Here is a 26,380-nt window from a genome sequence, read left to right on the forward strand (position 1 = left end):
CCGGGAGGCCCAGATTTTAGGGGGTTCCCCTCCAACTGAACCTGACCTGATCTGGTCCACAGGGTCTGTGATGGTAAAATCCCCCCTCAACCGGGAGCTGGTCGCCACCTATGAGGTCACCCTCTCAGTGATCGACAATGCCAGTGATCTCCCAGAGCGCTCCATCAGCGTGCCAAATGGTAAGGTTTCTCGCTGGGATCCCACCACGGTGGCTCGGAGCCATTCAGGGCTGCGGTGGGGCAAGAAGAGGCACAGGCCTGGCCCCAAGGGGGACCAACAGGACTCGCCTGAGGGCTGCAGGGGGTTGGGGCCGTGGAAGGTGGCAGCCAGGTGAGGCTGGACTCATGTGGAATCCTTGCTCCCAGGCTCCAGGGGGAAGGATGCTTGGAGCCTGGAAGGGGACTGAGAAAGGAGGAGTAGCTGTCGGGTGTAGTGGCTAGATGCCCCACAGGAACCTCACGATCTGATAGGAAGCTGTGGGGTCCCCACAGAGGAAGCCAGAGCACAGGAAGGTGACTGAGGCCACAGACACGGCACTGGGCTCCAGGCACCGAGACGGGGAAAAGCGGGCAGGGGCTACTGTGGTCTGCACCTGAGACGTGGCCGGGAGGGGGCTGCGGAGGGCGGAATGCGGGGAACTGGGAGGGGATGGCCTCAGCTGGCCTCGGCCACGAGGCAGGGACACTGCTGGGGTGAGGAGTTAGACCCAGCAGATGTTGGCTGCTTATCTTCATGGCCCAGAAGCCCGGCTTTTCCGGAAGGAAGGGTAGACTTGGTCATCTCTTACGTGTCCCCAGCTGGCAGGGTGGCGGGTGTGGGCTGGGGTTAGAGAGGGCACGACTCACGTGGGGTGTGGCAAGGGTCTCAAAGATCACCTGAGTCCCGTCTCCCCGAATAGGTCAGGAAACTCGGCAAGGGCTCACCGAGGCCATCTGGCCAGTTAGTAGAACACAAGCCCCTTCCCCTTATGGAAGGGTGAGTCCAGACCAGAGGACAGGGTCACATGTCACAGCCTGAGGCCTGAGTCCATCTTCAAGGAGTCCTCAGAGGGCTGTGGGATGCTGCCTCCCTCTCTGGCTTAGCTGAGGCTCAGGAAGGCCTGGTCCAGCCATGGTGCCCCTCCCCTCCCCTCACCCCCTGCCCGCACCCCAGCCAAGCTGACGGTCAACATCCTGGACGTCAATGACAACACGCCCCAGTTCAAGCCCTTCGGGATCACCTACTACACAGAGCGGATCCTGGAGGGGGCCACCCCAGGCACCACGCTCATCGCCGTGGCAGCCGTGGACCCTGACAAGGGTGTCAACGGACTGATCACCTACGCCCTGCTGGACCTCACGCCCCCAGGCTACGTCCAGCTGGAAGACGCCTCAGCTGGTAGGTGGGCATCGGCCTGCGGAGGGCTGGGGACATCTATGTCTGTGCCTGCTCAGCCTCCCAGCAGGACGGTGGCCTGCTTCTCACCCTCCAAGTTGGGACCCCCCGGGCCTCGGGGCTGGGCCAGATCCAAGATGGTCGACCTTCATTCACTCCCAGATGCCCAGCATGAAGGACAGAGTGCCCAGTCCTGGGGGGATGGAGGTTCCCTGGTGTCTGCTGGAACCTGTCACACCCCAACCCCTCTCTGTCACACCCACCACCATCTCAGCCACCCAACCTCCTACTTATCATGTCACTTGGAAGCAGGAAAGCCCAGAGGACGAGTTTCAGAGGAGGCCCTGGGATTGGTGACGTGCATCCATTGCTTGTGAGGTCTTTCCTCGCCTCTCGGGTGACAACAGCCCCTCTCAACCTTCTGGGTCACCACGGGGCAGTGTTGCCTGCTCACCCTCCTCCTTATGGGGCCACATCTGACCCTCAGAGTCGCAGATCCTTCTCCTCACACTTTAGAGAGTGGCTGTGAGGAGTGGCCAAAATGGCAGCAGATGCCTGTTTCTCAGGGAAGGTCATCGCCAACCGGACAGTGGACTATGAGGAAGTTCACTGGCTCAACTTCACAGTGAGGGCCTCAGACAATGGGTCCCCGCCCCGGGCAGCTGAGATTCCTGTCTACCTGGAGATTGTGGACATCAATGACAACAACCCCATCTTTGACCAGCCCTCCTACCAGGTTGGTGGCCAGGCCATCAGGCTGGGCCTGGGCCTGTTCCTGGGGGTCCTTGTGCACCTTCCACTCCCACCTCGCTGGCTCCTAAGGTCCCCGGGAATGCTCAGCACAGAAGCCACTGGGTGCCCTGGGTCCCCTGCACTGGTGAGTCCCCGGCAGGACGTGGGCTCTGGGCCAACCGCGGTCTGCTGTCTCCAGGAGGCCGTCTTGGAGGATGTGCCTGTGGGCACCGTCATCCTGACGGTCACTGCCACTGACGCCGACTCGGGCAGCTTTGCCCTCATCGAGTACAGCCTGGGGGACGGCGAGGGCACGTTTGCCATCAACCCCTCCACGGTGAGCGAGCGCAGGCCCCGCGTCCGAGGCTGAGAACCCCCGGGGGACTGCCCCTGGACAGCTGTGACCTCAGAGGCTCTTTAGCCAAGTCGGCAAACTCTTCCTCGAGTGCCAGACATCCTGTCGGCTGGCCTTTCTGTCCGGCAGATGTGGAAGGAAGTGGCCCAGGTCTGTAGGGACCGACCCTTCATGGGTCAAGGACTTCTGAGATGTGTCCTCACCAGAAAAATAGACCTGAAAGTCCACGGGACTGCTTTCTGAGACTCTCCAAAGACAAGCCTGGGAGAGTGATCACTGTTGAGAGCCTACTGTGTGCATAGCCCTATACTCAGTGCGGAGGTAGGGGAAATACCCCAAAGGGTAGACCCCCCGTGTTCCCGTGAGTCTCAGACCTGTGGGGGAGCAGAAACTCGGGAGAAAAGGTGGGTGGTGGATTCAAACGTGGCACATTGAGTCAAAAGCTGCCCTTGTCAGAATGGGGAGGGAGCCCTGTGGCCCAGGAATGGCTGGTCAGCAGGCCTTTCCCCACAGCCTCTGCCTCCCACATGCTGCGTTTCCCTAGGGTTTACTCATGCCCGGGGTGGACGGTCAGATTGTGCTCTGGCCTGACACTAAAAACAGTGACTGTTTTGGAATACCTGCTCCACGCCAGGACCTGGTCAGGCAGTTGGCTGTAGCCTCGGCGGGTCATTTAATCTCAGGTGGATTGGGGTAGTAAGGGCAAAAAGAGCCACTAGAATGGGACTTCCCAGGAGGCAGAGTCACAAACAGCATCTGGCCATAGTAGGTGCTCAGTAAATCTGTTAGATGGATGAAGGACCTGAAACCACCCTCCCCCTGCTAGGGTGACATCTATGTGCTGACCCCTCTGGACCGGGAGAAGAAGGACCACTATATCCTGACTGCCTTGGCCAAAGACAACCCTGGGGATGTAGCCAGCAACCGTCGAGAAAATTCCGTGCAGGTGAGGGGACCCACCGAAGCCAGGTTCACCAGGGGCTGGGATTGTGGAGGCAGCAAGAAAAGCCTGAGAGAGTGACAGCTGCAGATGGAAACAACTGCCCCCTCAGGGACATGGGGACAGGAAGGAAAAGGCAAGGGGTCAGCTGGGTGGGTTACAATGACTACGGCCTAAGACGACGGGGACTCTTAAGAGAAATCCCCGGGCCAGACTGTCGCTGAGGTTGCTAAACACGCCCGAGAGTGGCCTACGGTTCCACGTGGCCCAATGTCTCCACAGTGTCCCATTGAAAGGTACACCATCCAGCCACCAATAATAATTATAAAGTCGTCACCTTTACAAATGACTCTTAAATGACTCCTTTAAGAGAGCTTTATCAAGTGGCTTACAAGAGGAATGACTCCTTTAATGAGGAATCAAATTCACAACCCCCACTGGACATAGTGGCAAGTACCTGTCGTCCCCAGCACTGGGGAGGCTGAGGCAGGAGGATCACTTGAGCCCAGTAGTTTGAGGCCAGCCTAGTGAGAACTTGTCTTAAAATAATAATAATAATAATAATAATAATAATAATAATAACAACCCTGTTCCCATTCTAGTTCTGGGGTCCTCACAGTGGCTCTCAGGCCAGTGTCTCACCTCTTGAGTGGCCTCTCCCCTTTTGTACCCAAAGTCTCCAGCCATGAGCCTTTGCTTTCTCTTTACCCTGTTTTGCTTTCTAAAGCCCTTTTTGGTTTTCGGTTGTTTTTTTTTTTTCCGGTACTAGGGATAGAACCCAGGGGTGCTCTACCACTGAGCTACACCACCAGCCCATTTTAATTTGAGAAAGGGTTTCAGTAAGTTGCCCAGGCTGGCCTCGAACTTGTGATCCTCCTGCCTCAGCCTCCTGAATGGCTGGTATTACAAGCTTGTGCTGCTGAGCCTGCTGCAGGCCTGTCTTTCTGTACTTGATCTTCTGCTTCTCCCTCTTGCTAGCCTAGTTATGCAAAGGAAACTCTCCAAAAGGGGTGGAGAGGTGAGATGCTGGATGAGCCAAGACAAATTCTTTCTTGCAGGTTGAGGGACAGAGCTGGGAGCACACACACATAGCTGGATCTTGTCCCTGTCACACACACATGTACCACGTAGAGAAAAGCACAAACTTTAGAGGAGACCAAGGTCTCGCTAGCTGAGATGCCACACTTGTCCACAAACCTGAACCTTAGTGGTCAGATCTGCAAAGGAGGCAGCAGAGGTGGCGATGAGGTGGTTGGAAAGGGCTTTGTGCACTGAAGGCTGATCTTCCAAATCCCTGTCCTGCAGGGCTCTGATGCCAGTGCAGCTGGGCAGGGTCCCGGCCCTGGGGAAGAGGGGCCTGCCATGTCTGTAGGACCTGCCCTGGGCTGTGGGGTCTGCAGGGGAAGCCAAGAGCAGATGCAAATCCCAGTCAAGGGGGGGCCCAGGAGCTGGGCACAGTGGTACACACCTGGGACTCCAGCAGCTCAGGAGGCTGAGGCAGGAGGATTGTGAGTTCAAAGCCAGCCTCAGCAACTTAGCAGGGCACTAAGCAACTGAGTGAGACCCTGTCTCTAAATAAAACATAAAAAGGGCTGGGGATGGGGCTCAGTGGTTCAGCACCCCTGAGTTCAATCCCCAGTACAAAGAAAAAAAAAGGCCCTAGGGAATGGAGGAAGCCCGCAATCTGGTATTAAGGTCCCGAGAACAGAGCCGGACTTGCAGGCGCCTGTGGGGAGTAGCAAGGGACCAGGTAGGAGGGGCAGGTGAGGGGTTCCTTCTCCAGGGCCCACGACAGACTGTTCTGGTTGCCAAGGGCTCCCTCGAGCCAGGCGCTGCACCGACATCCAGCAGATGGCAGTGTGAGCCTCGCTGGGACCCGGGAGAGAAACCATTGTCCCCAGCATACAGCTGGGCAAACTGAGGCTCGGGGTTCAGTGCATTGTCCAGATGTGAACACATCAGAAGACGGTGCCTCCCTTCCTCACCTGCCTTATTCCTGGGTGACTGGGTCCCCCGAGGCAGCCCAGGATGCTCCTGACCCTTGGCCTTGACCCCCCCAGGTGATGATCCAAGTGCTGGACGTGAACGACTGCCGGCCACGCTTCTCCAAGCCCCAGTTCAGCACCAGTGTGTATGAGAACGAGCCAGCAGGCACCTCGGTCATCACCATGATGGCCACCGACCAGGACGAAGGCTCCAACAGGCAGCTGGCCTACTCGCTCGAGGGCCCTGGCATGGGTACAGAGCCTCCCCTGGGCGCCCGTGGTGAATCGTGGGGTGGGAGGGGCCGGCCAGGAAGAGGGTGAGGACAGGAAGGCCCGTGGCCAGTCACACCCCTGTTCTCCTGCCCTGTCTGCCAGAGGCCTTCCATGTGGACGTGGACTCGGGCCTGGTGACCACACAGCGGCCTCTGCAGTCCTACGAGAGGTTCAATCTGACTGTGGTGGCCACAGATGGGGGGCAGCCCCCACTCTGGGGCACCACCATGCTCCTGGTGGAGGTCATCGACGTCAATGACAACCGCCCCGTCTTCGTGCGCCCACCCAACGGCACCATCCTGCACATCAGAGAGGTACTCCTGGCTTCCCGCACCCAGCCGGCTTGCTCCTCTTGCCATCAGGGCCCGGGCAGTGGAAGGGCCCTCATTGTTGGGGTGGGGGAGCAGGCCAGGTGAGAGCAGGCTTGCCCGGCCACATGACGTAGCACTAAACAACAGTCAGACAGGTCAGTCGTGTGGCTGTGCTAGCACGAGACCTTGGGGTCAAGTGGAATTCTGTTGTCTACCAACCAAAGCACCTTGAGCAAGTGGCTTCTCTGAGTCTTTTGGATCTGCAAATGGGACTAATGATAGCAAATCCCCCATTCTTGCTCCGGTGTCTACGAAGGACAGTCCTCCCTGCTGCCCGGTTCCCCGATCTTAAAATAAATGCACACGCCCCTTCCGTCTGGCTGGTCTCCTGCTGATACCGAGTGCAGGCAGCCTGGGGTTGGCGCTGAGCACCCAAATAAGACACAGGGGAGACGGCGGAGGTTCTGGAATCTCTTGGTCTAAATGAGCCTTCCTTCATCTCTGTTCCTCCTGCCAACTCCGAAGCACCCAGGCCCAAAGCACACCAGTCGGGTGGGTACAGCTGGTGTCTTTGATTTGCTCTCTGCTCCCCAAACTTCAAGTCTCCACATCTCAAAGTCAGTGCTAAGACCATGCTGTTGCTGTCTCCTCTTTGAGCATTCCCAGGGATGAGTTCTAGGAAACTGTGCTGTCACCTTGTGATTTGCTTTTACATCGTCTCTGGCATCACATCTACAGTGATTGAAGGATCCCCTTTGCTTTGCCCACTGGAGAGCTCAAAGTAATCGCCCACCTCACCGCCGCTACAGAGGCTGGGCACACTTCACCACGGCTCCCTCTTCCTGCTAATTTTTTTCTTTTTTTTTTTTTTTGGTGGGGGGCACTAGGGGTTGAACCAGGCCCACTCTACACTGAGCTACCTCTCCAGCCCTTTTCAATTTTTTTGAGACGGGGTCTCACCAAGTTGCTCAGGCTGGTCTCAAACTTGAGATCCTCCTGCCTCAGCCTCCCAAGTAGCTGGAATTGCAGGTGTGAGCCACCACGCCCAGACCAGCTTTTATAACCTAAAATTTTTAACTTGTTCAATCTTATATATTCTTGTCAGCTGCTTCAAGTGTGTGTGTGTGTGTGTGTGTGTGTGTGTGTAATAATTCAGGATATAAATTAATAATCTATTATTTTCCACACTAAAGACCCTATTTACTAAGTTGTTCCCTTCGAGGGCTGTGTATTTGGGAAGACTTATGTCCCCTGAATAGCCTGAACGACCAGCATTTATAAAGTAATTATCTGTTGGTCACCCCACTTTTTATTAATTAGATGTAACTACCACTTGGAACTTCTGATCGTCGTGACTGAGATAAACAATGAAACCTTACCGAGTTGAGAATTTTTCCATTAAAAGCGAGGAGATACGCTCTTTTTCTCTGGCCGTGGGCAGCCTTCCCGTGGGTCACTATGTGCTTTCAGTTAGGTTTTTGCTAAGCTAGACCTACCTCAAGGAAATCTACCTCAAGGAAATCCAGGTTCCACAGTGAATCGGCAGCAGGCTCCAGCCAGGTGGCCGATCTCTAGCTGCCATGTCACCCCGTGTGCATGGCCTCCATTTCCAGGAAACCCACTGGATGGATGCTACTTCTCGGGGACACCCAGAGTTCCTGTGATTAGGGTAGCACAGAGAGCAGGAGAGACAAGGGACACAGAGTGGCCATGGCCAAAGCCTTTGGATTCCCCTAAACCTTGGCAGGCAGTGGGCTGGCGGGGGATGGGAACTCCTAGACAGTGGTCACCTCAAAAAGCTTGGAACAGCTGGGTCTCAGGCCAGCCCTAGTGGACAGTGGCCTCGGCTTGGGGAGATGGGAGAGAAATAACTGGCAGATGCTTAGAATCCAAGAGATCCCAGCCACCAGGCATGCCCCAAGGACGCTGGGAGGTGGCAATGACCTTTGGCTGTGGCAGGATCAGAGCAAGACTCCGAGGGGGCCTGGGAGCTGGGGTTCTCGTGTCTAGGCCCCCCTCCTCCCATGCCCCGCAGGAGATCCCGCTGCACTCCAACGTGTACGAGGTGTACGCCACGGACAAGGACGAGGGCCTCAACGGGGCGGTGCGCTACAGCTTCCTGAAGACCGCGGGCAACCGCGACTGGGAGTTCTTCTCCATCGACCCGGTCAGTGGCCTCATCCAGACGGCCCAGCGCCTGGACCGTGAGAAGCAGGCGGTGTACAGTGTAAGACGCCAGGGCCCCGGCAGACTTTCCGGCTGCAGTGACTTGGGGGGACCTGTCTGGGGACAGCACCCGGGAGTCCTAAGCCACTCTCTTACGCCAGCCTTCCCCTCTGACTGTGCTCCTCTGCCCCCAGCTCATCTTGGTAGCCAGCGACCTGGGCCAGCCGGTGCCATATGAGACCATGCAGCCGCTGCAAGTGGCCCTGGAGGACATTGATGACAACGAACCCCTCTTCGTGAGGCCTCCAGTGAGCTTGCCTGTCCCTCGTGGCAGTCACACACACACTCCCCTGTGCACACTTGACACACATTTGGCTACACAAAGAAAATGTCTGTCTGCATGCTTTTGATAAAGGAACGGCTCTGCCCTGAGCAGCTGTGATGCTGTATTGAGCTATTACACTTCAAGGCACAAGCCAGAGGTCCAAACTGGACAAAGAGCCAGGCACGGTGGAGCACACCTGTATTCCCAGAGACTTGGGAGGCTGGGGCAGGAGGATAACAACTTAGAGGCCAACCTCAGCAACTTAGCAAGACCCTGTCTCAAAGTTAAAAATGAAAAAAGGCTGGAGAGGTAGCGTGCTGCCTGGAGTGTTCCGTTCCCAGAAAACAGGTCAGGCAAACGCGCCTGATCACGGAGCTGATATCGTGTGTGTGCATGCCCTGGCGTGAGCAGGAAGCATGAAAATCAGCTCTGACTGAGAGCAGGGACCCGGGCTGAGGGCCCTGGTGTGGACTCCATGACGTGCACATGGAGATGAGGTGTCCCTGGAGCCTGTGTGTGCCCAGGAGTGTGTACCTGCCCCCCCATTCACTCAGGTGCCAGGGATGCTTCAGAGAACACGCCACGCCCAGCACTGTCCTCACAGAGGGTGCCACTGGATGGCTCCCCGAGAGCAGGGCTCCTTCACCACAGTGCCACTCATCCTGTGAGGCCTGGGCCGCGTGATCCCTCAGTGCCCAGTCACTGCCCAGGGCCCTCTGGCTGGCACTGGAAGGTCCCCTTTGGCTCCTGTGATGACGTCCTCCTCCCTCTGCAGAAAGGCCGTCCCCAGTACCAGCTGCTGACGGTGCCTGAGCACTCGCCACGCGGCACCCTCGTGGGCAACGTGACGGGCGCCGTGGACGCAGACGAGGGTCCCAACGCTGTCGTGTACTACTTCATAGCAGGTGGGGCCTGACCAGCCAGTGCCGCCACCCCTGGTGCTGGAGATGACCCCAAAGTGCCCTCGCACCCTCACCCTGGCCATGTCGCACCCTCAGCTGGCAACGAGGAGAAGAACTTCCGTCTGCAGCCCGACGGGCGCCTGCTGGTGCTGCGGGACCTGGACCGCGAGCGCGAGGCTGTCTTCTCCTTTATCGTCAAGGCCTCCAGCAACCGCAGCTGGACGCCTCCCCGCGGAGCCTCCCCAGCCCTCGACCTGGTGGCCGACCTCTCCCTGCAGGAGGTGCGCGTGGTGCTGGAGGACATCGACGACCAGCCGCCGCGTTTCACCAAGGCTGAGTACACTGCAGGTGCAGGGGCCGGAGCCGGGGCCCGAGGTCGCCAGTGGCCCCTCCCTGACACTCATGCCGCCTGCTGGTCCTTACAGGGGTGGCCACGGATGCCAAGGTGGGCTCCGAGCTGATCCAGGTGCTGGCCCTGGACGCAGACATCGGCAACAACAGCCTCGTCTTCTACGGCATCCTGGCCATCCACTACTTCCGGGCCCTCGCCAACGATTCTGAGGACGTGGGTCAGGTCTTCACCATGGGTAGGGGCCTGGGTGCTCGTGGGTGGCCCTCCAGCCACGACCTCTCAGTCACTGCATGGACTGGAGTCTGGGGAAATGGGGCCCGTGAGACCACCCGAGGACACGGGCAGCCCCGGCCGGTCATGTCAGCCCTTCTGTTCCCTAATCCACGTACCTGTTCACCTGCTCGCTCTTGCTGCTTGTCCCGTCCATCATTCACTCATCCATTCTTGTATCTGTCTGTCCGTCCTCTTCCCATTCCTGTGACCTGCCTCCTGCTTTCCATTCGTGCATCTGCAACGCACGTGTCGGGGCGCGGGCCAGGTACTGGGGAGATGGAAGTCGGAGGCCACACTTGGGAATATGCGTGTTCCCTTGTGCATTTGCCTGTGGACGGCAGAGACTCTGGGGCGGGTTTGGAAGGCGCCCCTGTGGTGGGCCCATTTCCTTCCCCCATCTTGGCAGACTCATCTGGATGTCAGGAAAATTCCTTGGCCTGGCCTCCCAGAATTGGTAGATCATCTTCTAGTGCCTCTTCCTGGCTCTGCAGTCCCCTACTGTCCTTGAGGGCCCTGGGACCAGGCTGAGCTGCTTACCATCCCCTGAGCCAACCTTAGGTCTACCCTGGGCCTTTGAGCCATTTCCTGGAATGCCTCCTGACCCATGTCTGACTTCAGCTGTGCCTCCCCACCCTCCAAGGTCTAGTTCACACGCCACCTCCTCCAGTTAGACAGATGAGGAGCCCACAGTGGCCACAGCACCTCAGCAAGGATCGTCAAAGGCACATACTTGTTATTTTGGGGCCCGCACAGGCTACAGATGTCTTGAACTTTTTTTTTTTCCTTTTTGTTACCTGGTTTGAACCCAAGGATACTGAACCCGGGCCACATCCCCAGCTTTTTTTTTTTGTTTTATTTGCTCAGGGCCTCACTAAGTTGCTGAGGCTGGTTTTGAACTCTCAAACCTCCTGCCTCAGCCTCCCAAGCCACTGGAATCACAGGCATGCGCATCGCACCCTGACGGCAGATGTTTTAGTATGTAGAGAATTTCAGTAAAAACTTGGAATAGTTGAAAATGAGAGGATCTCACATTCAGAGTGGAAATGCCCAGTTTCTCTAGAAAGAGTGCTACTGGGGCAGCCTGGGCTGCCCACCCCATGACCTCGTCAGCAGAGCCAAGGGCCCTTCAGCTGGGCATTGCTCACTGCCCAGCTGAGCCCTCGAGCTGCCTCCCTGGGCGTCTCCAGGCCCTTGACCCTTCCTAGGGGGCTCGGGAGCACTGGGTGGCCCCTGAGCTGTGCGGGCCCCCCGGCTTTCCACAGGGAGCGTGGACGGCATCCTGCGCACCTTTGACCTCTTCATGGCCTACAGCCCAGGCTACTTTGTGGTGGACATTGTGGCCCGAGACTTGGCAGGCCACAATGACACGGCCATCATCGGCATCTACATCCTGAGGGACGACCAGCGCGTCAAGATCGTCATTAATGAGATCCCCGACCGCGTGCGCGGATTCGAAGAGGAGTTCATCCGCCTGCTCGCCAACATCACTGGCGCCATTGTCAACACCGACGATGTACAGGTGGCTCATGGGACCCACCTTGGGGCTGGGGACAGGTCACAAGGACCGGGGCATTGTGGCCAGGTCAGGAGCCCAAGAAGGGGTACGTGTGCTGCCCGAGTCATTTCCCAGCGTGACTGGGAGGCTCGGGAGTTCTCCTGGGTCTCTGTACCTGCCGCCTTACCTGCTCCCCCCGGGGCTAATACATGGCACCTGCCCCGTGCAGTGGGCTGATTGGCACCGAGCTTGGTCCTCAGGGAGCACTCATAGTGACAGGTCCACTGTAAGGTAGGGCAGGGAAGTCTCCTGCAAGAAGCCTGCCTATCTCCTCCCTGGTCCTGCCAGGGTCCCCCCAGCAATGCTCCTTCTCCCCCAGTTTCACGTGGACAAGAAAGGCCGGGTCAACTTCGCGCAAACGGAGCTGCTTATCCACGTGGTGAACCGTGATACCAACCGCATCCTGGACGTGGACCGGTGGGTGGGGCCCGGGGAGGGGACTGGGAGGGGACTCCTTGAAACACAGACACCTGACTACTGTGTGGGCTCTCCCCCAGGCATGGGCAGGGCGAGGAAAAAGGACTCAGTTTGGGGGGTGCGCAGAGCTCCCTTCCGAGCCTGATGGGAGTCTCTGCCTATCGTGAAGACCCAACAGAACCCCTAGGAAGTCCCAGGGACCCTGTGAGAACCCCGGCTCCAAGGCAGGGGGCTTCTGTCCTGCAAGGCTTCAGTGCACACAGGGTGATCATCTCCCGGGGGCTCAGGCAGAGCGGAGGAGACGGCGGGTGGGGGGTAAGGTCTTGGAGGGTGGCTGAGGTGGGGCTAAGGCCCCTGACCCTGGTCCAGGGTGATCCAGATGATTGATGAGAACAAGGAACAGCTGCGGAATCTCTTCCGGAATTACAACGTCCTGGACGTGCAGCCTGCCATCTCTGTCCGGCTGCCCGATGACATGTCTGCCCTGCAGGTACCCCACGGGCCCGTCCCTCCCGGGGCCAGCTCTGCCCCAGAGCCCACGGCTCAGGCCTGGCCTGTTCTCCCCCACAGATGGCGATCATCGTCCTGGCCATCCTCCTCTTCCTGGCCGCCATGCTCTTCATCTTCATGAACTGGTACTACAGGACCGTGTGAGTGTCCCTGCGCCCGGCGGCAGGCGGGGCTGTGGGTTCCAGGTGAGTCCAGCCTCCCTCATGGGCACTTCTCCCTGCTTCTCTCCAGACACAAGAGGAAGCTCAAGGCCATTGTGGCTGGCTCTGCAGGTGAGTAGGGCCAGGAGAGGGCCTCTGGGTGTCCAGATTGCCCAGCCGCAGCTGGTGGGCTGCCCACCTCCCCTCCAAGCCCCAACCCTTCTCCCTGCAGGGAACCGTGGCTTCATCGACATCATGGACATGCCCAACACCAACAAGTACTCCTTTGATGGGTGAGTCGGCCGGGCCCTCTGAGCCTGCTGGGAACCAGGAAGGGAACCTAGTCCCTGCAGCCTCCCAAGTGCTGGCTGAAACCTGGGCTGTGGGCGCCCCCTGGTGGGCGGATCACCGCTGTCTCTCCACCCTCAACTGCATGGCTGAGTTTGGATTCCTGTCCAATGGCCCCTGCCCCACCCCACCCTGCATAGGATATAGGGCATAGATTTTGGGAACTGGGTAAAGAGTGAGATCTCCCCACCAAAGCTGACTGGGACAGATGTCAGTCTGGCTCAAGCAGGATCCTAGGGTGGGAGGAACACCCACAGGTGCAGGGGCCGCCGTGAAGGCATGGCGTTGAGAGACCAGGGAGATGGGCAGGTTCGTCTGGGAGGGCACCTGTCTAGCGCGCTCTCCTTGCTTGACCCCCCTCCACTCCCCAAATGCAGAGCCAACCCCGTGTGGCTAGACCCCTTCTGCCGGAACCTGGAGCTGGCGGCCCAGGCCGAGCACGAGGATGACCTGCCCGAGAACCTGAGCGAGATCACCGACCTGTGGAACAGCCCCACCCGCACCCACGTGAGCCAGGGCGGGGGTGGCTGGCAGTGTGGAGAGGCCGGGTGGAGAGGGCAGCGGCTTCACCTCTCTGCCTGGGTGGCGTCTCCCTCTAGGGAACATTTGGGCGCGAGCCAGCAGCCGTCAAGCCTGACGATGACCGGTACCTGCGTGCTGCCATCCAGGAGTATGACAACATTGCCAAGCTGGGCCAGATCATTCGTGAGGGACCCATCAAGGTGAGCCCTCCCTGCATCCAGAGCCCCGGCTGAACCTGGACCTCATTCCAGAGGAAAGACGGAAAGCCTCAGATCTGCCAGCCCCGGCCTCCACAGGGCCGGAACACCAGAAGACCTAGGCACGGATGGCAGCCTCTAGCATGGCCCTGAGCTGTGGGAGCTGAGCCACTGGGGGCCTGGCCTCTTGCAGCCCTGGCCTGCAGTGGCCTTGAGCATGATCCATGCAGCTTCTGGCTACTGTCCCCAGTTCCTGCTCCAAATCCTGGGACCCGAAACCTGTGCACCCCAGGCCCCCACAGGGAGTGAGCAGGCGGGGCAGACGTGGAGGGGCTTGGTGGGGGGTTGACCCTCTCCCTCCCCCAGGGCTCGCTGCTGAAGGTGGTCCTGGAGGATTACCTGCGGCTCAAAAAGCTCTTTGCACAGCGGATGGTGCAAAAAGCCGCCTCCTGCCACTCCTCCACCTCTGAGGTAGCTGGGTGGTAGTGGGAGGGCAGGGAGCTGTGTGCCGTGCCCCACTCCTGGGGGTGCTCTCTTCTGCTACCTTGACGTCTGGAGCTCATCAGGGTGTGTGTCTAGCGGAAGTCAGCAAGGGGACTTCTACCTTCCGGGCTCTGGTGGGGGGGTCTTTCCCAGGGATGGTTATGCTCAGAGGCAGTGAACCCCAAGACACCCTGGAGAGGGTAATGTCACTTTAAGAAACTGGTCATCACGGTCAAAGGGCCCCGTGGACCTGAAGTGACTGTCAGTATTTACGAATTCAGACTAGAGCTAACCACAGTTTTCCAGCCGAGTGCACGCTGCCCCTAGAATAACCTGACCACTCTCCCCTCCCACTTCTGTGAACACGTGCTATCTGGTCACTATCAGAGCTGGGCACGCAGGAACCAGCCTGATATAAGAAGCCCAGACACCACACCGTGTCACAGGATGTTTAAAGTGAGGACAGGCATCTGAAGGTTTCCTCAAGGAGCCCATGTCCCCGAGGATGTGCCGAAGCATTTTAAATGACCACGGTGCCCTGCGCACCCAGTCTGGAGGGTGGTGGGAGGCCAAAGGCCAGCTGGGAGGCCCTGTGTGAGGGGCCTGGATGGCAGCCTCTAGCATGGCCCTGAGCTGTGGGAGCTGAGCCACTGGGGGCCTGGCCTCTTGCAGCTCATCCAGACGGAGCTGGAGGAGGAGCCTGGGGACCGCAGCCCGGGCCAGGGCAGCCTGCGCTTCCGCCACAAGCCACCGGTGGAGCTCAAGGGGCCCGACGGGATCCATGTGGTGCACGGCAGCACAGGCACACTGCTGGCCACCGACCTCAACAGCCTGCCAGAGGACGACCAGAAGGGCCTGGGCCGCTCGCTGGAGACGCTGACCGCTGCAGAGGCCACTGCCTTTGAGCGCAACGCCCGCACGGAATCCGCCAAATCCACACCCCTGCACAAGCTTCGAGACGTGATCATGGAGAGTCCCCTGGAGATCACGGAGCTGTGACCCACTCAGAAGACTTGCCGGTGTGAGCAGCAGCCCCAACCGCTCGCTCCCCCGGGGCAGCAGCCAGCACAAGGCCCGGTGGGGGCCGGCACCACGTGGGCAGCCTCGGCTGGCCTCACAGCGCTCAGATTCCACTCTGGCCAGACACTCATCCAGCATCTGATCTCTACATAAAATTTGTTATTTTTTTAAGAAAACCAAACAAAAATGCTAAGTATCTAAGGACAAGGTCAGGAGGGCCGCTGGGGCTCCCTTTCTGCTCTACCCTGGCCATGTGCCAGGCTGCCACAGCAAGAGTCCAGCCACAGGACAGAGACCCAGAGCCGCAGCCCTGCTGGCCTGCCACGACTTCAAGTCCCACTGACTGCTGACCGTCTAGATCCGACAGACAAGAAGGTCAAGTTCAATAAGCATTCTCTCCATTTCACTGGCTTCCCAAATGTGCCCAGCATATAGAGAGAAGTGACTGACATTCCCTCGGGTTTTGAATGTGGAGTGTGTGTGTGCTCCTTTTTTTAAATTAAGTTATTCCCTCAGTATTTTTCCCCTTGGTTTTGTTGAACTGGAACTCACTGAAAAGTTTTTGGAATGGTCTGTTTAAAGGACTGGCAATACACTGGCTCTGGTAACCTCCCTGTGTGTGGCCTGAGATGGGGGTCAGGGGTGAACAGCAGGCCTGGGCTTCAAGTGCTCCCCGACCCACTGCTGGCCCTGCGACTTGGGGGGACCAAGTGCCTTTGTTTTAATTTGAACCCACTTTGCCTTCTTTTCCTGGCCAAGGGTGCTGAAGGGACCAGGGGCGTGGAGCTCAGCAGAGACCAAACTCCTCTAGCAAGGTATCACACACTCAAGCCCAGATCTGGTTAACAGAACTTTATTGTTAAATCACAGAAATTTTAGTGCAAAACAAATGAAAACCACTAAGTTCATTTCATAGTATCTGCTCTGCTCGTCTCTTGGCAACCAGAAGTAGAACAGCTTTGGTGGCCAAACAGGCAGCGGCCAAGCCCAGACAATAGTACCCACTCCACACCCAGCAGACCCTGCCTGCCACTCTCTACCAAGCAGGGACTTAGGAGCTGTTATCCACATTTATTTGAAAGGGAAAATTAAAAAAAAAAAAAAATCCACAGCAGGGGCAGGGGTGGGCAGAGGCACGAAGCAGGACTCCAGCAGACACTGAGCAAGCGGTTGCCACGGTGCACAGGACCTCCAGGTACAGCCAGCAGGTTACATTCAGGTGAAATTTCCCCTCCCAACCCAAACCCACAGAACCCCAAACAAGGTATCCCCAGGAAAAGACAGGAAAGCAAAAACAAGGGTCAACCTGGGGCCACTGCACCCACTGGCCACCAGTAGCGGCTTCCAAGCTCTCTGCCCTGTCCCCATAGGAATTATTTAAATAACATCTAATTCTTCTGAACTGCCTCTGGCTGCTCTGTACAGCAGGAATGGGGACACTCCCTCCTTAGGATAGGAAGTGACCTCAGAAGCACAAACTACCAGCACCCAAGCCTGTCAGGGCTCAGAACAAGGCCCCTGCTGAGAGGGTGGCTCAAGATCTCAGGCCAGTGTGTCCCCCCAGCAGAGGGGACACTGAAGCAGCTATGTTGGTGGGGGGAAACACCTCCCCCGTGACAGCAATGCTACAATAAGGGAGACAAATCAGGGTGGTCAAAAGGAGGGTCCTGCTCTTATGACTGACAGGTCTGTGCGTTCATTACCCCAGACACACAAGGAGGGAAAGACGCTTCTCCAAGATGGAATCCTAGTTCCACACGTGACGCTTGCAATGCTCGACAGCCTGGGAGGAAAGAGGAAACAGGGTTCAGGTGACAGGCTCAATTCCTGGCCCATTACATCGCACATCACCCAGGATCTGGCATCATGTCCCAGGTCCGGTGGCTCACAGCAGATGCCAAGGACCTCATTCAAAACCAAGGAACACGGGGCCAGTGGAGCTTTGGCGCCTCCTAAGGCCAGAGCCCAGTTCAGCAGACGCAAAACCTTTAGTGCGGTGCAGATGAGCACCCGAGCAGGCAGGGCCCAGGACCCCTCCAACTACTGATATCTGGTCCCCAAGAACCTGTGTCACAGCTGCACAAGGGCAAATCCACCTCATCATGAGCCATGGCACACCCCAGCTCAGGTCTCTAACCACGGGCACCTTTACCCCCACCGATGGCAGGGTGATGGTGCACATGGGCGGGGACCTGGACAGGACCGGGTGTGGGCCTCTCCCTGCAGTGACCCACAATAACTCCTCCGGGAAATAGTCAAAAGGAACCCAGAGAGGAGGAAAAAGTTAAAGGAACACAAAGTAACAAGGCCAGAACAAATCCCCACCCAGAACGTGGCATGGGTCACCCAACCGGAGGCTGCCCAGCCAGGATGGTGCCCACAGAGTCCTGGGGCTGCTGGGCAGGGGCTCCATTCAAGAAGACCTCCAGCTGGCCTTGGGTAGGATTCAGGCCAGGCTCCAGGAGGGCAAATGTGCTGGGGTGGGGGGACCCACGCAAGGGTCTGGGCAATGAGTCCCAGAGGCCTGGCGGTTCCCGGAGTGACCTCATGAAGGTCTGACACTATCAGGAGGGGACTGATGACAGCAGGAAAGCAGACATACCAGAGAACACCCAGCACCCTTCACCCCAGAGGACGAGAGGCAGGCGGGCCCACCTTCGCTGGGCAACTCAGGAGGGGCCTAACTGCCTCTCTGGGCTGCAGTTTTTGCACTTACAGAAGGCAGGGTAGAGAGCGGACCGCTGAGTTCCCTATCAGAGCAGGACTCCCAAGGGGCCACCCACTGGAAGGCGGTCGGCCAAGCTACTCACATTACACTGGGCTGCCGTCTCCACGTTCCGGCACCAGTAGCTGGGGCCCCAGACACACCTCTCAGCTCCCAAGAGCAGCTTGCGGGCAGAGGAGCAGGCTCCGATTTTCTATAGGGGAAAAGGGGGGAGAATCGGGAGCTGCCCAGCCCACCCCTTCCAAAGTCGAAATTAACAGCTTCCAGGAAGCAGCTGGAAGGGGACACGCTCTCAGACCCGTGAAGAGGGCAACGGATGGCACTAGAGGCCCAGGGCCCTGCACTCCCCTCTCCCCCAGGCTCCCCTGATGGCCAGGCCGCCCAGCGAGGCTTACCGAGCACACAAAGGACGGGTCCATCACCTCCACGAGGACCTCGACCAGCACGGGCTCATACTCGGTCACAAACTCGTCACACTGCCAAGTAAGAAGGGGACACAGGACCAGGTCTGAGCATGTTTAAGTAGATGGACATGCTCTTCCACCAGTCCCTGTCACTCCTAGGCCAGTGGGCCCTGGGACTCCCTCCCTGAGGACCCACCCTCTGCCCTCACTAGCAGACTCCTCCCCTCTGCAGCTCCAGGAAGATCAACAGGTCATCCCTCAGCCCAGCCAACTCCAGGCCGGGGACAACCACAGTCTGCTTCCTTCCACTTCTAGGGGCACCGCAGGGAACCGCCCCAGCTCCTGCTACCTGCTTCTGGTAGGGCTCAGGCAGGAAGCTGCAGCCCTTCTCAAGCGCGGACAGGATCTCCTGCTTGGTGCTGTTCTTCTCCAGGTTGTGCTCCAAGTAGCCGACCAGCTTCTTGCATACCTCACAGAAGGGACCGTCCTTCAGGGGAGTCACCCGGGCTACACAAGAGAACACAGGGCTTGATGCTGACAGGGTCCTTCCAGACTCAGGAGGGGCCATCCTGTGCCTCGTGTGCCCTGGGCTCACCGGGCAGTGCAGGCGACTTGGGCAGTGCAGGCAACTTGGGCAGCGGGGGCAGCTCAGGCAGTCCAATTCGGCTGATCATCTCGAGCTGGCCCTTGCCAGAGGAGCAGAGACGGAGCTCTCTGCACACCTGCTCAGGGTTCAGCTCCTCCTCAAGCACTGACAAGATGTACCCGCTGTATGTGTCCACCACCTCCTGGCACACGGTCGACACAGACTTGGGCAGCATCGAGCACGCCGTATCCAAAGCATGGACGATTTTTTCCTGGAACACAGAGAATCATGCGAGATTTTCCTGGAACACAGAGAATCATGCGCGGAGGGGAGAGACTCTGAAAACAGGAGGACAGCAGCCCACAGAAGGCACTGTCCCTCCCTTGGAAGACCACACAGAATAAGACCAGAGCTGCCCGCAGAACAAGCCGAGAGGGCCCCACAGAGGAAACAGCCTTTGAAGGAGAGGATGTGGCCGTGCACATCCCAGGCTGGTGCCAACCAGTGAGGGGAGCTGGCCATGGCTCAGTGGTAGAGTGCTTGCATGGCACATGCCAGGTCCGGGTTCACCCTTAGGATAGTGGGAGTTAAGGGGAAAAAGTAAGGGGGGCCAGATCCCTCTCCCCCGCTGAATTCTCCCACTGGAGCATCCTTCAAGGAGGCCCACGCACCATGGTGCTGTTGTTGTTGATCAAGTCGGCCACCTTCTTCACCACGAATTGACATGCCTTGCACAACACGTTAGCATGGGCCAGGATCAGCTCCTCCTGTTGACAAAGAGAGACACACATTCACGCTGGGACTCGGGCCCTCGCTCCCGCTGCCGTTATAAGCTGCAGAGGGCTGCGGGGACCAGGGCAGATTAGCAGCACACCAAGGGCCCCTGCAAAAGGATGCATGGCTTCCTCCACATCTGGGGTTCCACGTCCTGCTGCTGCTTACACAGCAGGCGATCCAGCCCTTCCCCCATCCTCTACCACCACCCCCCTCCTCTACTCCCACACCACCCCAAATCCAGGAATGTGTATTTCAGAAGGTAGAAGCAGTCCCCTCCCTCACCCCAAAGAGCTATCTCCCTGCTCTTGTGTCTGGTTCTAATATTTCATCATTCCACATCACTTTGGGAGACAGATGGCAGCCAGGGAACAGAATGAGAGTCACTGTATCTGACAGCTATTTAGAAATCAAGAGTTGTAACCCCATTTCAGGTTTGCTTTTGACTTTCCCAAACCTCATTAACACCTGCGGTTGTTTTTCTAGAACCTACCTTTAATAAAGTAATAACACTACTGGGTAGAACCTCGTGACAACCCAGGTGCTCTGTCCAGCACAGAGGCACCAGCTCCAAGTGTCTACTGAATGCCTCAAGGAAGCTGACGGAACAAGGGACCTGAAGTTGAATTTTGCTTAATTTTGGTTTAAACATTTAAGTGGTCACGTGTTAACAGTAAACGCTGTACTGCTCCTCCGTGCACTCTGGCCCCAACTTGGTGGGGAGGGTGGGTGAGGGGCTTGGAGCACCTCTGGGAGCAGGAGGCTGAGCTCCTCTTATTCCATCTGACACCTCAACCCTTTCTGTAGCCACACAGAGAAGAAACAGAGGGCACAGGGGCATCATGACCCTAGAATACTACCTGACCACAGGAAGTGCTGGGTTCAAGTTCACTGTGGGCTCTCTACCCATGTACAGGCAGTGGGCCCAATGAGGCTTCTGCACAAGCCCTGGGGAGGGCGGCCTAGACTCGGTACGATGGCTCCAGTATGGGGAAGGATCCAGGAGGTACACGTGAAAATGTCAGGGCTGAGCTGGCACTGAAAAACCACTGGATCTGGAAAACCACCACCAGGGCCTTGGCCCAGGAACACAGCACAGAGTGGAGGTGGGACAGCCATGAGACACCAGGTAGGGAACAGAAAGTATGTGACACCTAGATGTGACACAGCATGGAGTGGCCAGCTGTTCCATAGCCATAGTCCACATACAATAACAGCAGGTACCTCGAGGGGATCCATCAGTTCCAGGGCAGGGAGGACGTTCTCGGAGGCCACTCTGGTGGGAATCAGGGTCTGCAGAGGCACTTCCTTGACCTCGTCACAGAACCCAACCAGCGCGCAGATCTCCTTGGGTTGCTGAAAGGGCACAGAACCAGCAGTCAGACAGAGCCCATGCCCGCCACCCAGCCCCTCTCCAGACACTGGGGTTGGGGTGCTGAGGAGCACCCTAGCCCCAGGGTCAAGGCTGACCCCACCCACCCTGACTGGCAGGGATTCCAGACTCAACTTCAACTTAGAAGGACTCATGTCCAAGAGCAGAGCACGTGAGCTAACTACACCTAGGAAGCCATCGTGCGGCTCTAGTCAGGGCCACCACGGCTCTAGTCAAGGCTCAGGTCTCTAGTCAAGGCTCCCACGGCCTTCAGCATCCCCAAGGACTCATTCTCAGCAGTTTGTTTATTCCAGGGGGAAACCACAATGCCCACGAGCTAACAGAAAGCCTATGCTGGGGATAAAAGCACACCAGATCTTGCAGGGGCGGGACCATTTAAAACAACATGTTAAAGGGAAAGTTGGCTTTTCGAAAATCCACGTTCTGTGTTCACAACTGCACACAGTACACAGGAGCCCACCCCCACCCCCACGGTGGTGAATCATTTCCAATCACAAGGTCTTCAGACCCAGCCCTCTACACACCATCTGGACACTAGGCAAGAGAAAGAAAGAGTTTGGAGACCCTGACCATTTCACCATGACGACCAAGCCCAAAATAAGAATGCAGACCCCGTGAACTGTGAATCCAATGCAGCCAGCACCAGCCCCGGGCCTGTGGGCATCTGCCTACCACCACCACACAAAAAAACCGTCAGCCCGGGCTCCAAGACCAGGCCTGCTGAGGCCAGAGAGACAGACCAGCAGCTGGTGCTGTTGAAACAGCTCTAGAATGTGGGGCTGGGGGCCTGGGTACAGAATATCCCAGATCCTTTCCCTTTGGCACACCTTAAAAACGGGGAGAAAATGTCAGAGTAAGGCTGAAGATACAGCAAGATTTTTTTGTTTTTTTTTTTTAAAGGAAAAAAAGGTGCCAAGATGGGGGAGGGGGGCTGCTCTTCTCTCAGGATCAGCTTTGTTCAGACTCAAGGCAGCAGAGGCAAAAATCCAGGCGTCCCAACCCAAGTGCTCTCCCATTACACTTCCAAAGGCTTCCCAGCGCTCGGAAGAGGCCAAGCTGAGAATGGCCCCAGTGTGGACTGTGGATGTGGCTCCCACAGTGGCCATCTGACGTGTCTCCAGACCCAAAGGACCCCATCCATCACCCAGAAGGGCAGAAGCCACAATCAAGAGATTGTTTCCAATTCTCTGGATCCAACACACAGGGGGACAATGTGTCATTTGCAAGACCAATTAGCTCATGCAGCAGCAGCATCCCGGGATTATGAAGACAGCACTAAAGACATGCAATGCCCACTCGTGTTGTAACAGACACAAGGAGTCCTGCCGGAAGCCAGGCGCCTCCAAGGCCACCCCTGGTTCCTCATCAGCACGCTGGTGGCCTGCACACATGCATGCCACATATTGATTCTGACTAGAGGGCAAGACTCTGTTGTTTTCCAGACCCCTTGAAGGAGGGAGACCCCAACACTTGAAATGCTGAACTCAGGGGCAGGATGCCTGGCAGAGAGGGGGACCCTTGCCTTTTGCAACTATTCCTTGTATCTGTCAGAGATACCACGCTAAACAAAAATAAAGAAAGAAAGAAAGAAAGCAAAATATAACTAGGAAAAGCAGCAGATCACTACTACAAGCAAATTCTCCATCACATACCTGATCCTGCTGTTGAACAAAAAAACAGGAAATCGGAGATGGAAACAACGGAAAGGAAAGGATACAACAGTTAAGAAAAATTAAAACAACAATAATCAAGCAGTCAACAGGGGTTCGGGGTACCACTGAAGCCAAGGGTCACACTCCAGCAGTCTGGCATTGCTACCTACCTGTCCCATTAGCCTGATGGACCCCAAACGCTATTCTGGCCCTGGGACAGACCACACTGGCCACCTAGTGTGTGTGCTGTCCCTACAACCAATACTAAATCATGCTGTTCAGCAAAGTCACTGTGAAGGGTCTCCACCTCCAGAGTCTGACCCCACTGGGCCCTCCCCACGGGTTAGTTACGAGCATTGCAATGGAACTGGACACCAGGGCTGCCCAAATTGGGGGGGGGTAGGTTGTTATAAACACACCACTTGCCATACCTAGCCTTGGGGCAATCTACCCTAGGGCCAGCGACGGCCTGGGCAGCAGATTTGACTACCTATTAAAAGCCTGAGCTTTGAGTCAACAATTCCAGCTTCAGTGACCCACACACTAAGGGAAAGAATGGGGATGGGCATAGATATATATTTGGCACTAAGGATGTTTCTCATTCCAAGGGCAAACCTGAAAACAACCTAAACGCCTAGCCACAGGGGACTGGTCACACAGATTATGTTTGATCCATACTGTGAATTAATACGCAGCAGTCACATGAAAATCACCTGTACAAAGATAACTTAGTGATCAATAAATCGGGAGGGGGATGCAAACTACAAAATACAAAGCAATATATAAATAATGACCCCACAGACTTTTATGAAAATGCAAATGATTTTTGTGTGAAGTATTATCTGTATTTTCAAAAAATTTTCTACATTGTATTTATAAGGAAAAATATTCATGTTAGCAACAAGGAAGTACTTCATTAGGTCGAGTCACATGGAAAGCTTATTTTCACCTACTTCAGCTGCACATCTTCGTAACATTTGCCTTTAAACATTTTTACAAGGCAGGCCGTGAGCGATGATACCAAATAAACTGCTGTGCCTGGTTTATTTGGCAGATGACTGGAGTAGGCAGAACAGGCCCAATGGTCACCCTGCCAGGCTCTGTGGGTCAAGGGTCTCAACTGCAATGACTCAGCCACAAATGGGCTTCACTGGGTTCCAAGGGAACTGATCTGTTCTGTGAAGGGCCAGAGGTGAGGGACCCCTGTGTTAGGAACAAACTCAAGGACAGACATCAATCCTGATGCAGAAAGGCAGCGTAGGGGAACAGTGCACCCCACCCTGCTCTGGCCCTCAGATTAGATCCAGGAAGGCCAAGCCAGCTCCTCAGCTCAGCATGCTGCAGGCCAGCCAGCTTCTTAAGACAGTTCCAACACAGAGGAGCCAGCCCGCTTCCCACGTCTAACAGGGAATAAATGTCCCTGTCACCGGGACCCAAGAGACGCCAGTGCAGGAGTCAGAGCCTGAGCAGCCACTAGCTGACCCCACTCCAGGGCAAAGGGCCAACTCCACCAGGCAGGATTCCCACCCTCCCCAGCTCCAAACTCAGGCTGCATGGTGGCAATGCTCGGGGTTGGTCTAGAGGGCAAACTACTGCAGATCCCAGGGCTAAAGCCAGATACTAGCAATCTGACAGCCAGCTCGCGGGTGCACAGGCCAGCAGGCCACCAGCAGGCAGTCCTGGGATCAAGCTTCTTCCTTCAGCCTTTCTTAGGTGGGTGTGGGGGGGGGGGACTGAGATTGAAGTGGAGAGGCTGCTGGTCAAAGAGGGTTCTTTCTGGCCTCAATTCAGTATTTTGAGAATTTAAAAAAAAAAAAAAAAAAAAAAAAAAAAGGAAAGAAAGAAACTAAACTGTATCTGGAAATAGCAACATTTAGGACAAAGATGCTAACCAAGGACTCTCCTGCCACCTACCATGTGCATCATCATCTGGATGGCGATTTCAGAGTACTGGCTGATATAGTTCTTGCACTGGAGAGAGAGAAACAGTTCTTCAGTTAAATTAATTACTGCAGCAAAGAACCAAAAAACCAAACTAGCCTTTTCAATAGTGCTAACTGCTGATTATCAAGATTTCTATCTATAGAGCCAGGCACAGTGGTGCATACCTGTAATCCCAGTGGCTCGGGAGGCTGAGGCAGGAGGATTTTGAGTTTAAAGCCAGTCTCAGAAATTTAGCAAGGCCCTAAGCAACTCAGAGACACTGTCTCTAAATAAAATATTTTTAAAAGAGTTGGGGATGTGGCTCACTGCTTAAACACCCCTGGGTTCAATCCCTGTATCACTCCTAAAAAAATTCCTATAGAATTTTATAATCTGCTCAGAACAAACTTTAATGAGATAAAAGTGACGTTATTTTATAACTTACAGAAAACGAACAGAGAATGTGTTCTGAAACTGTTTACCAAAAGAACTAAAGAGATTTTGTATTTACGGCCAATTTGCCCCAAGGTCGTTCAAAGTTGCTCCAGAGCAGTTTGCAGTTGGGAGAGAACGCAGTTACAGACCCACTGATGAGGAATCCAAGGTTACTCTTGAAACCTTTTCACATTCTCAGACAGGGCTGGTTATAAAATTTAAATCCAGATGAGTCAAGAATGATTTTCAATGACCTGATTTCATACAAAGCGAGGCACTGAAGCAGCCCCTCTCAGAACAGCTCCTGCCACACTAAGCTAGTGCTCGCTTCTCACTAGAAACCAAGGGTAATGAGAACAGCCCTAGGAGAGGGTTTACCTGAGAAACCACCTACAACAGCAACTGCAAACTGATTCCCAGGCTTTCATAATAAAAAGATAAAAAGACTGTTCCCCTGGCTGACAGCCCTAGGAGAGCCAGGCCACTGACAGGGCTCCACCCAGGAAGGCCGCTCTGGAACCCAGAGCAGAATCCCAACTGCCTCCCCCACAAAGGTTTCAGAAGGCACTCAGGTACTAACTTGGATTTTGGTTTTCCACATCAATTTCATGAGCGAATTTAATAATGGGAATTGGGTCCAAGGAATGAAACCACCTAAGGAACTAACAGAGTGGGGTACCGAGCCCACAGAACCCAGGCCTCCAGGTGGGCACCGTGTAGGCTGGCTCACAAGGTGGGCGCTCTCAGAAGCGCCAGGCTCTTTCAACAGCCGGCCCCGAGCATTTGTAATAGGTACGGGGACAGGAAGAAGACAAAGTAAGACAAAAGCAGTGGTCTTCCATCATTTTCTATTATCTGCAGATTCAACTACCCAAAGTGTATGCAAGGTCCCCACTCGAGCAGCTGGGAAAAACAGAGAGGGATTATTTGAAGCACCTCAACTCAGAGCAGTCAGGCGGAAATTCCCAACTCCACCGTGGCAGTAACGATCTGCCCTCTTGGTGCCCCACTCCTGTCTCCAGAGCCCAGCTCCCTGGGCCAGGACATCTTCACAGCAGGGAGGGGCACACTCACCATGTCAGCCATGCCAGGCCCCAGGCGGTCACACTCCTCCTTGGCATGCTCCACCAAGCCCTCCACAAAGGTGGAATTTGTCCTCACGGCCGTCTGGATGTCGGTCACCATCTGCACGCAGTCCTGGCAGACGTCTCCACTGGCCTAGAGAGAAGGGCAGTTAGGACGCAGCTCTGTGGCAGAGGACGGACTCCTGCAGAGTCTTCACCTGCCCAGGCCACAGCACTGGGGGCC

At 56.2% G+C, this 26,380-nt stretch overlaps 2 protein-coding genes across 20 annotated transcripts in view; one reads left to right on the top strand and one right to left on the bottom strand.

Moving 5' to 3' along the window:
• CDH23 (cadherin related 23) overlaps positions 1 to 15,407 on the top strand; it is a 381,002-nt gene extending 365,595 nt beyond the window's left edge. For 12 of the 19 annotated variants that reach the window (XM_081267119.1, XM_081267137.1, XM_081267142.1 and 9 more), the window contains 22 exons: positions 63 to 179; positions 1,153 to 1,377; positions 1,941 to 2,110; positions 2,306 to 2,443; positions 3,288 to 3,407; positions 5,462 to 5,639; positions 5,762 to 5,973; positions 8,006 to 8,197; positions 8,331 to 8,444; positions 9,237 to 9,366; positions 9,460 to 9,711; positions 9,789 to 9,950; positions 11,251 to 11,507; positions 11,863 to 11,960; positions 12,330 to 12,450; positions 12,531 to 12,610; positions 12,702 to 12,742; positions 12,843 to 12,903; positions 13,336 to 13,465; positions 13,558 to 13,680; positions 14,044 to 14,148; positions 14,833 to 15,407. In XM_081267119.1, the coding sequence (XP_081123245.1) occupies positions 63 to 179; positions 1,153 to 1,377; positions 1,941 to 2,110; positions 2,306 to 2,443; positions 3,288 to 3,407; positions 5,462 to 5,639; positions 5,762 to 5,973; positions 8,006 to 8,197; positions 8,331 to 8,444; positions 9,237 to 9,366; positions 9,460 to 9,711; positions 9,789 to 9,950; positions 11,251 to 11,507; positions 11,863 to 11,960; positions 12,330 to 12,450; positions 12,531 to 12,610; positions 12,702 to 12,742; positions 12,843 to 12,903; positions 13,336 to 13,465; positions 13,558 to 13,680; positions 14,044 to 14,148; positions 14,833 to 15,159 (3,353 nt within the window). In that variant the 3' untranslated portion in view covers positions 15,160 to 15,407. Of the gene's footprint in view, positions 1 to 62; positions 180 to 365; positions 1,378 to 1,890; positions 2,111 to 2,305; positions 2,444 to 3,287; positions 3,408 to 5,461; positions 5,640 to 5,761; positions 5,974 to 8,005; positions 8,198 to 8,330; positions 8,445 to 9,236; positions 9,367 to 9,459; positions 9,712 to 9,788; positions 9,951 to 11,250; positions 11,508 to 11,862; positions 11,961 to 12,329; positions 12,451 to 12,530; positions 12,611 to 12,701; positions 12,743 to 12,842; positions 12,904 to 13,335; positions 13,466 to 13,557; positions 13,681 to 14,043; positions 14,149 to 14,832 lie in introns of those variants that run through there. The other 7 variants (XM_081267129.1, XM_081267131.1, XM_081267138.1 and 4 more) reach the window with 6 other exon arrangements.
• Positions 15,408 to 16,265: 858 nt separating this feature from the next.
• The window catches only part of PSAP (prosaposin), a 32,342-nt gene continuing 22,227 nt past the window's right edge, over positions 16,266 to 26,380 (bottom strand). Inside the window, exons 6-14 of the mRNA XM_081267144.1 lie at positions 26,147 to 26,290; positions 24,629 to 24,685; positions 20,894 to 21,025; positions 19,567 to 19,662; positions 18,905 to 19,166; positions 18,659 to 18,816; positions 18,301 to 18,381; positions 17,991 to 18,098; positions 16,266 to 16,963 (exon numbers count right to left, since the gene is read on the bottom strand). Coding sequence (XP_081123270.1) covers positions 16,928 to 16,963; positions 17,991 to 18,098; positions 18,301 to 18,381; positions 18,659 to 18,816; positions 18,905 to 19,166; positions 19,567 to 19,662; positions 20,894 to 21,025; positions 24,629 to 24,685; positions 26,147 to 26,290 — 1,074 coding nt within the window. The 3' untranslated portion in view covers positions 16,266 to 16,927. The remainder of the gene's footprint in view (positions 16,964 to 17,990; positions 18,099 to 18,300; positions 18,382 to 18,658; positions 18,817 to 18,904; positions 19,167 to 19,566; positions 19,663 to 20,893; positions 21,026 to 24,628; positions 24,686 to 26,146; positions 26,291 to 26,380) is intronic.

The sequence above is a fragment of the Spermophilus citellus genome (genome assembly GCF_964194105.1).
Source record: "Spermophilus citellus genome assembly, chromosome: 15".
Lineage (NCBI taxonomy): Eukaryota > Metazoa > Chordata > Mammalia > Rodentia > Sciuridae > Spermophilus > Spermophilus citellus.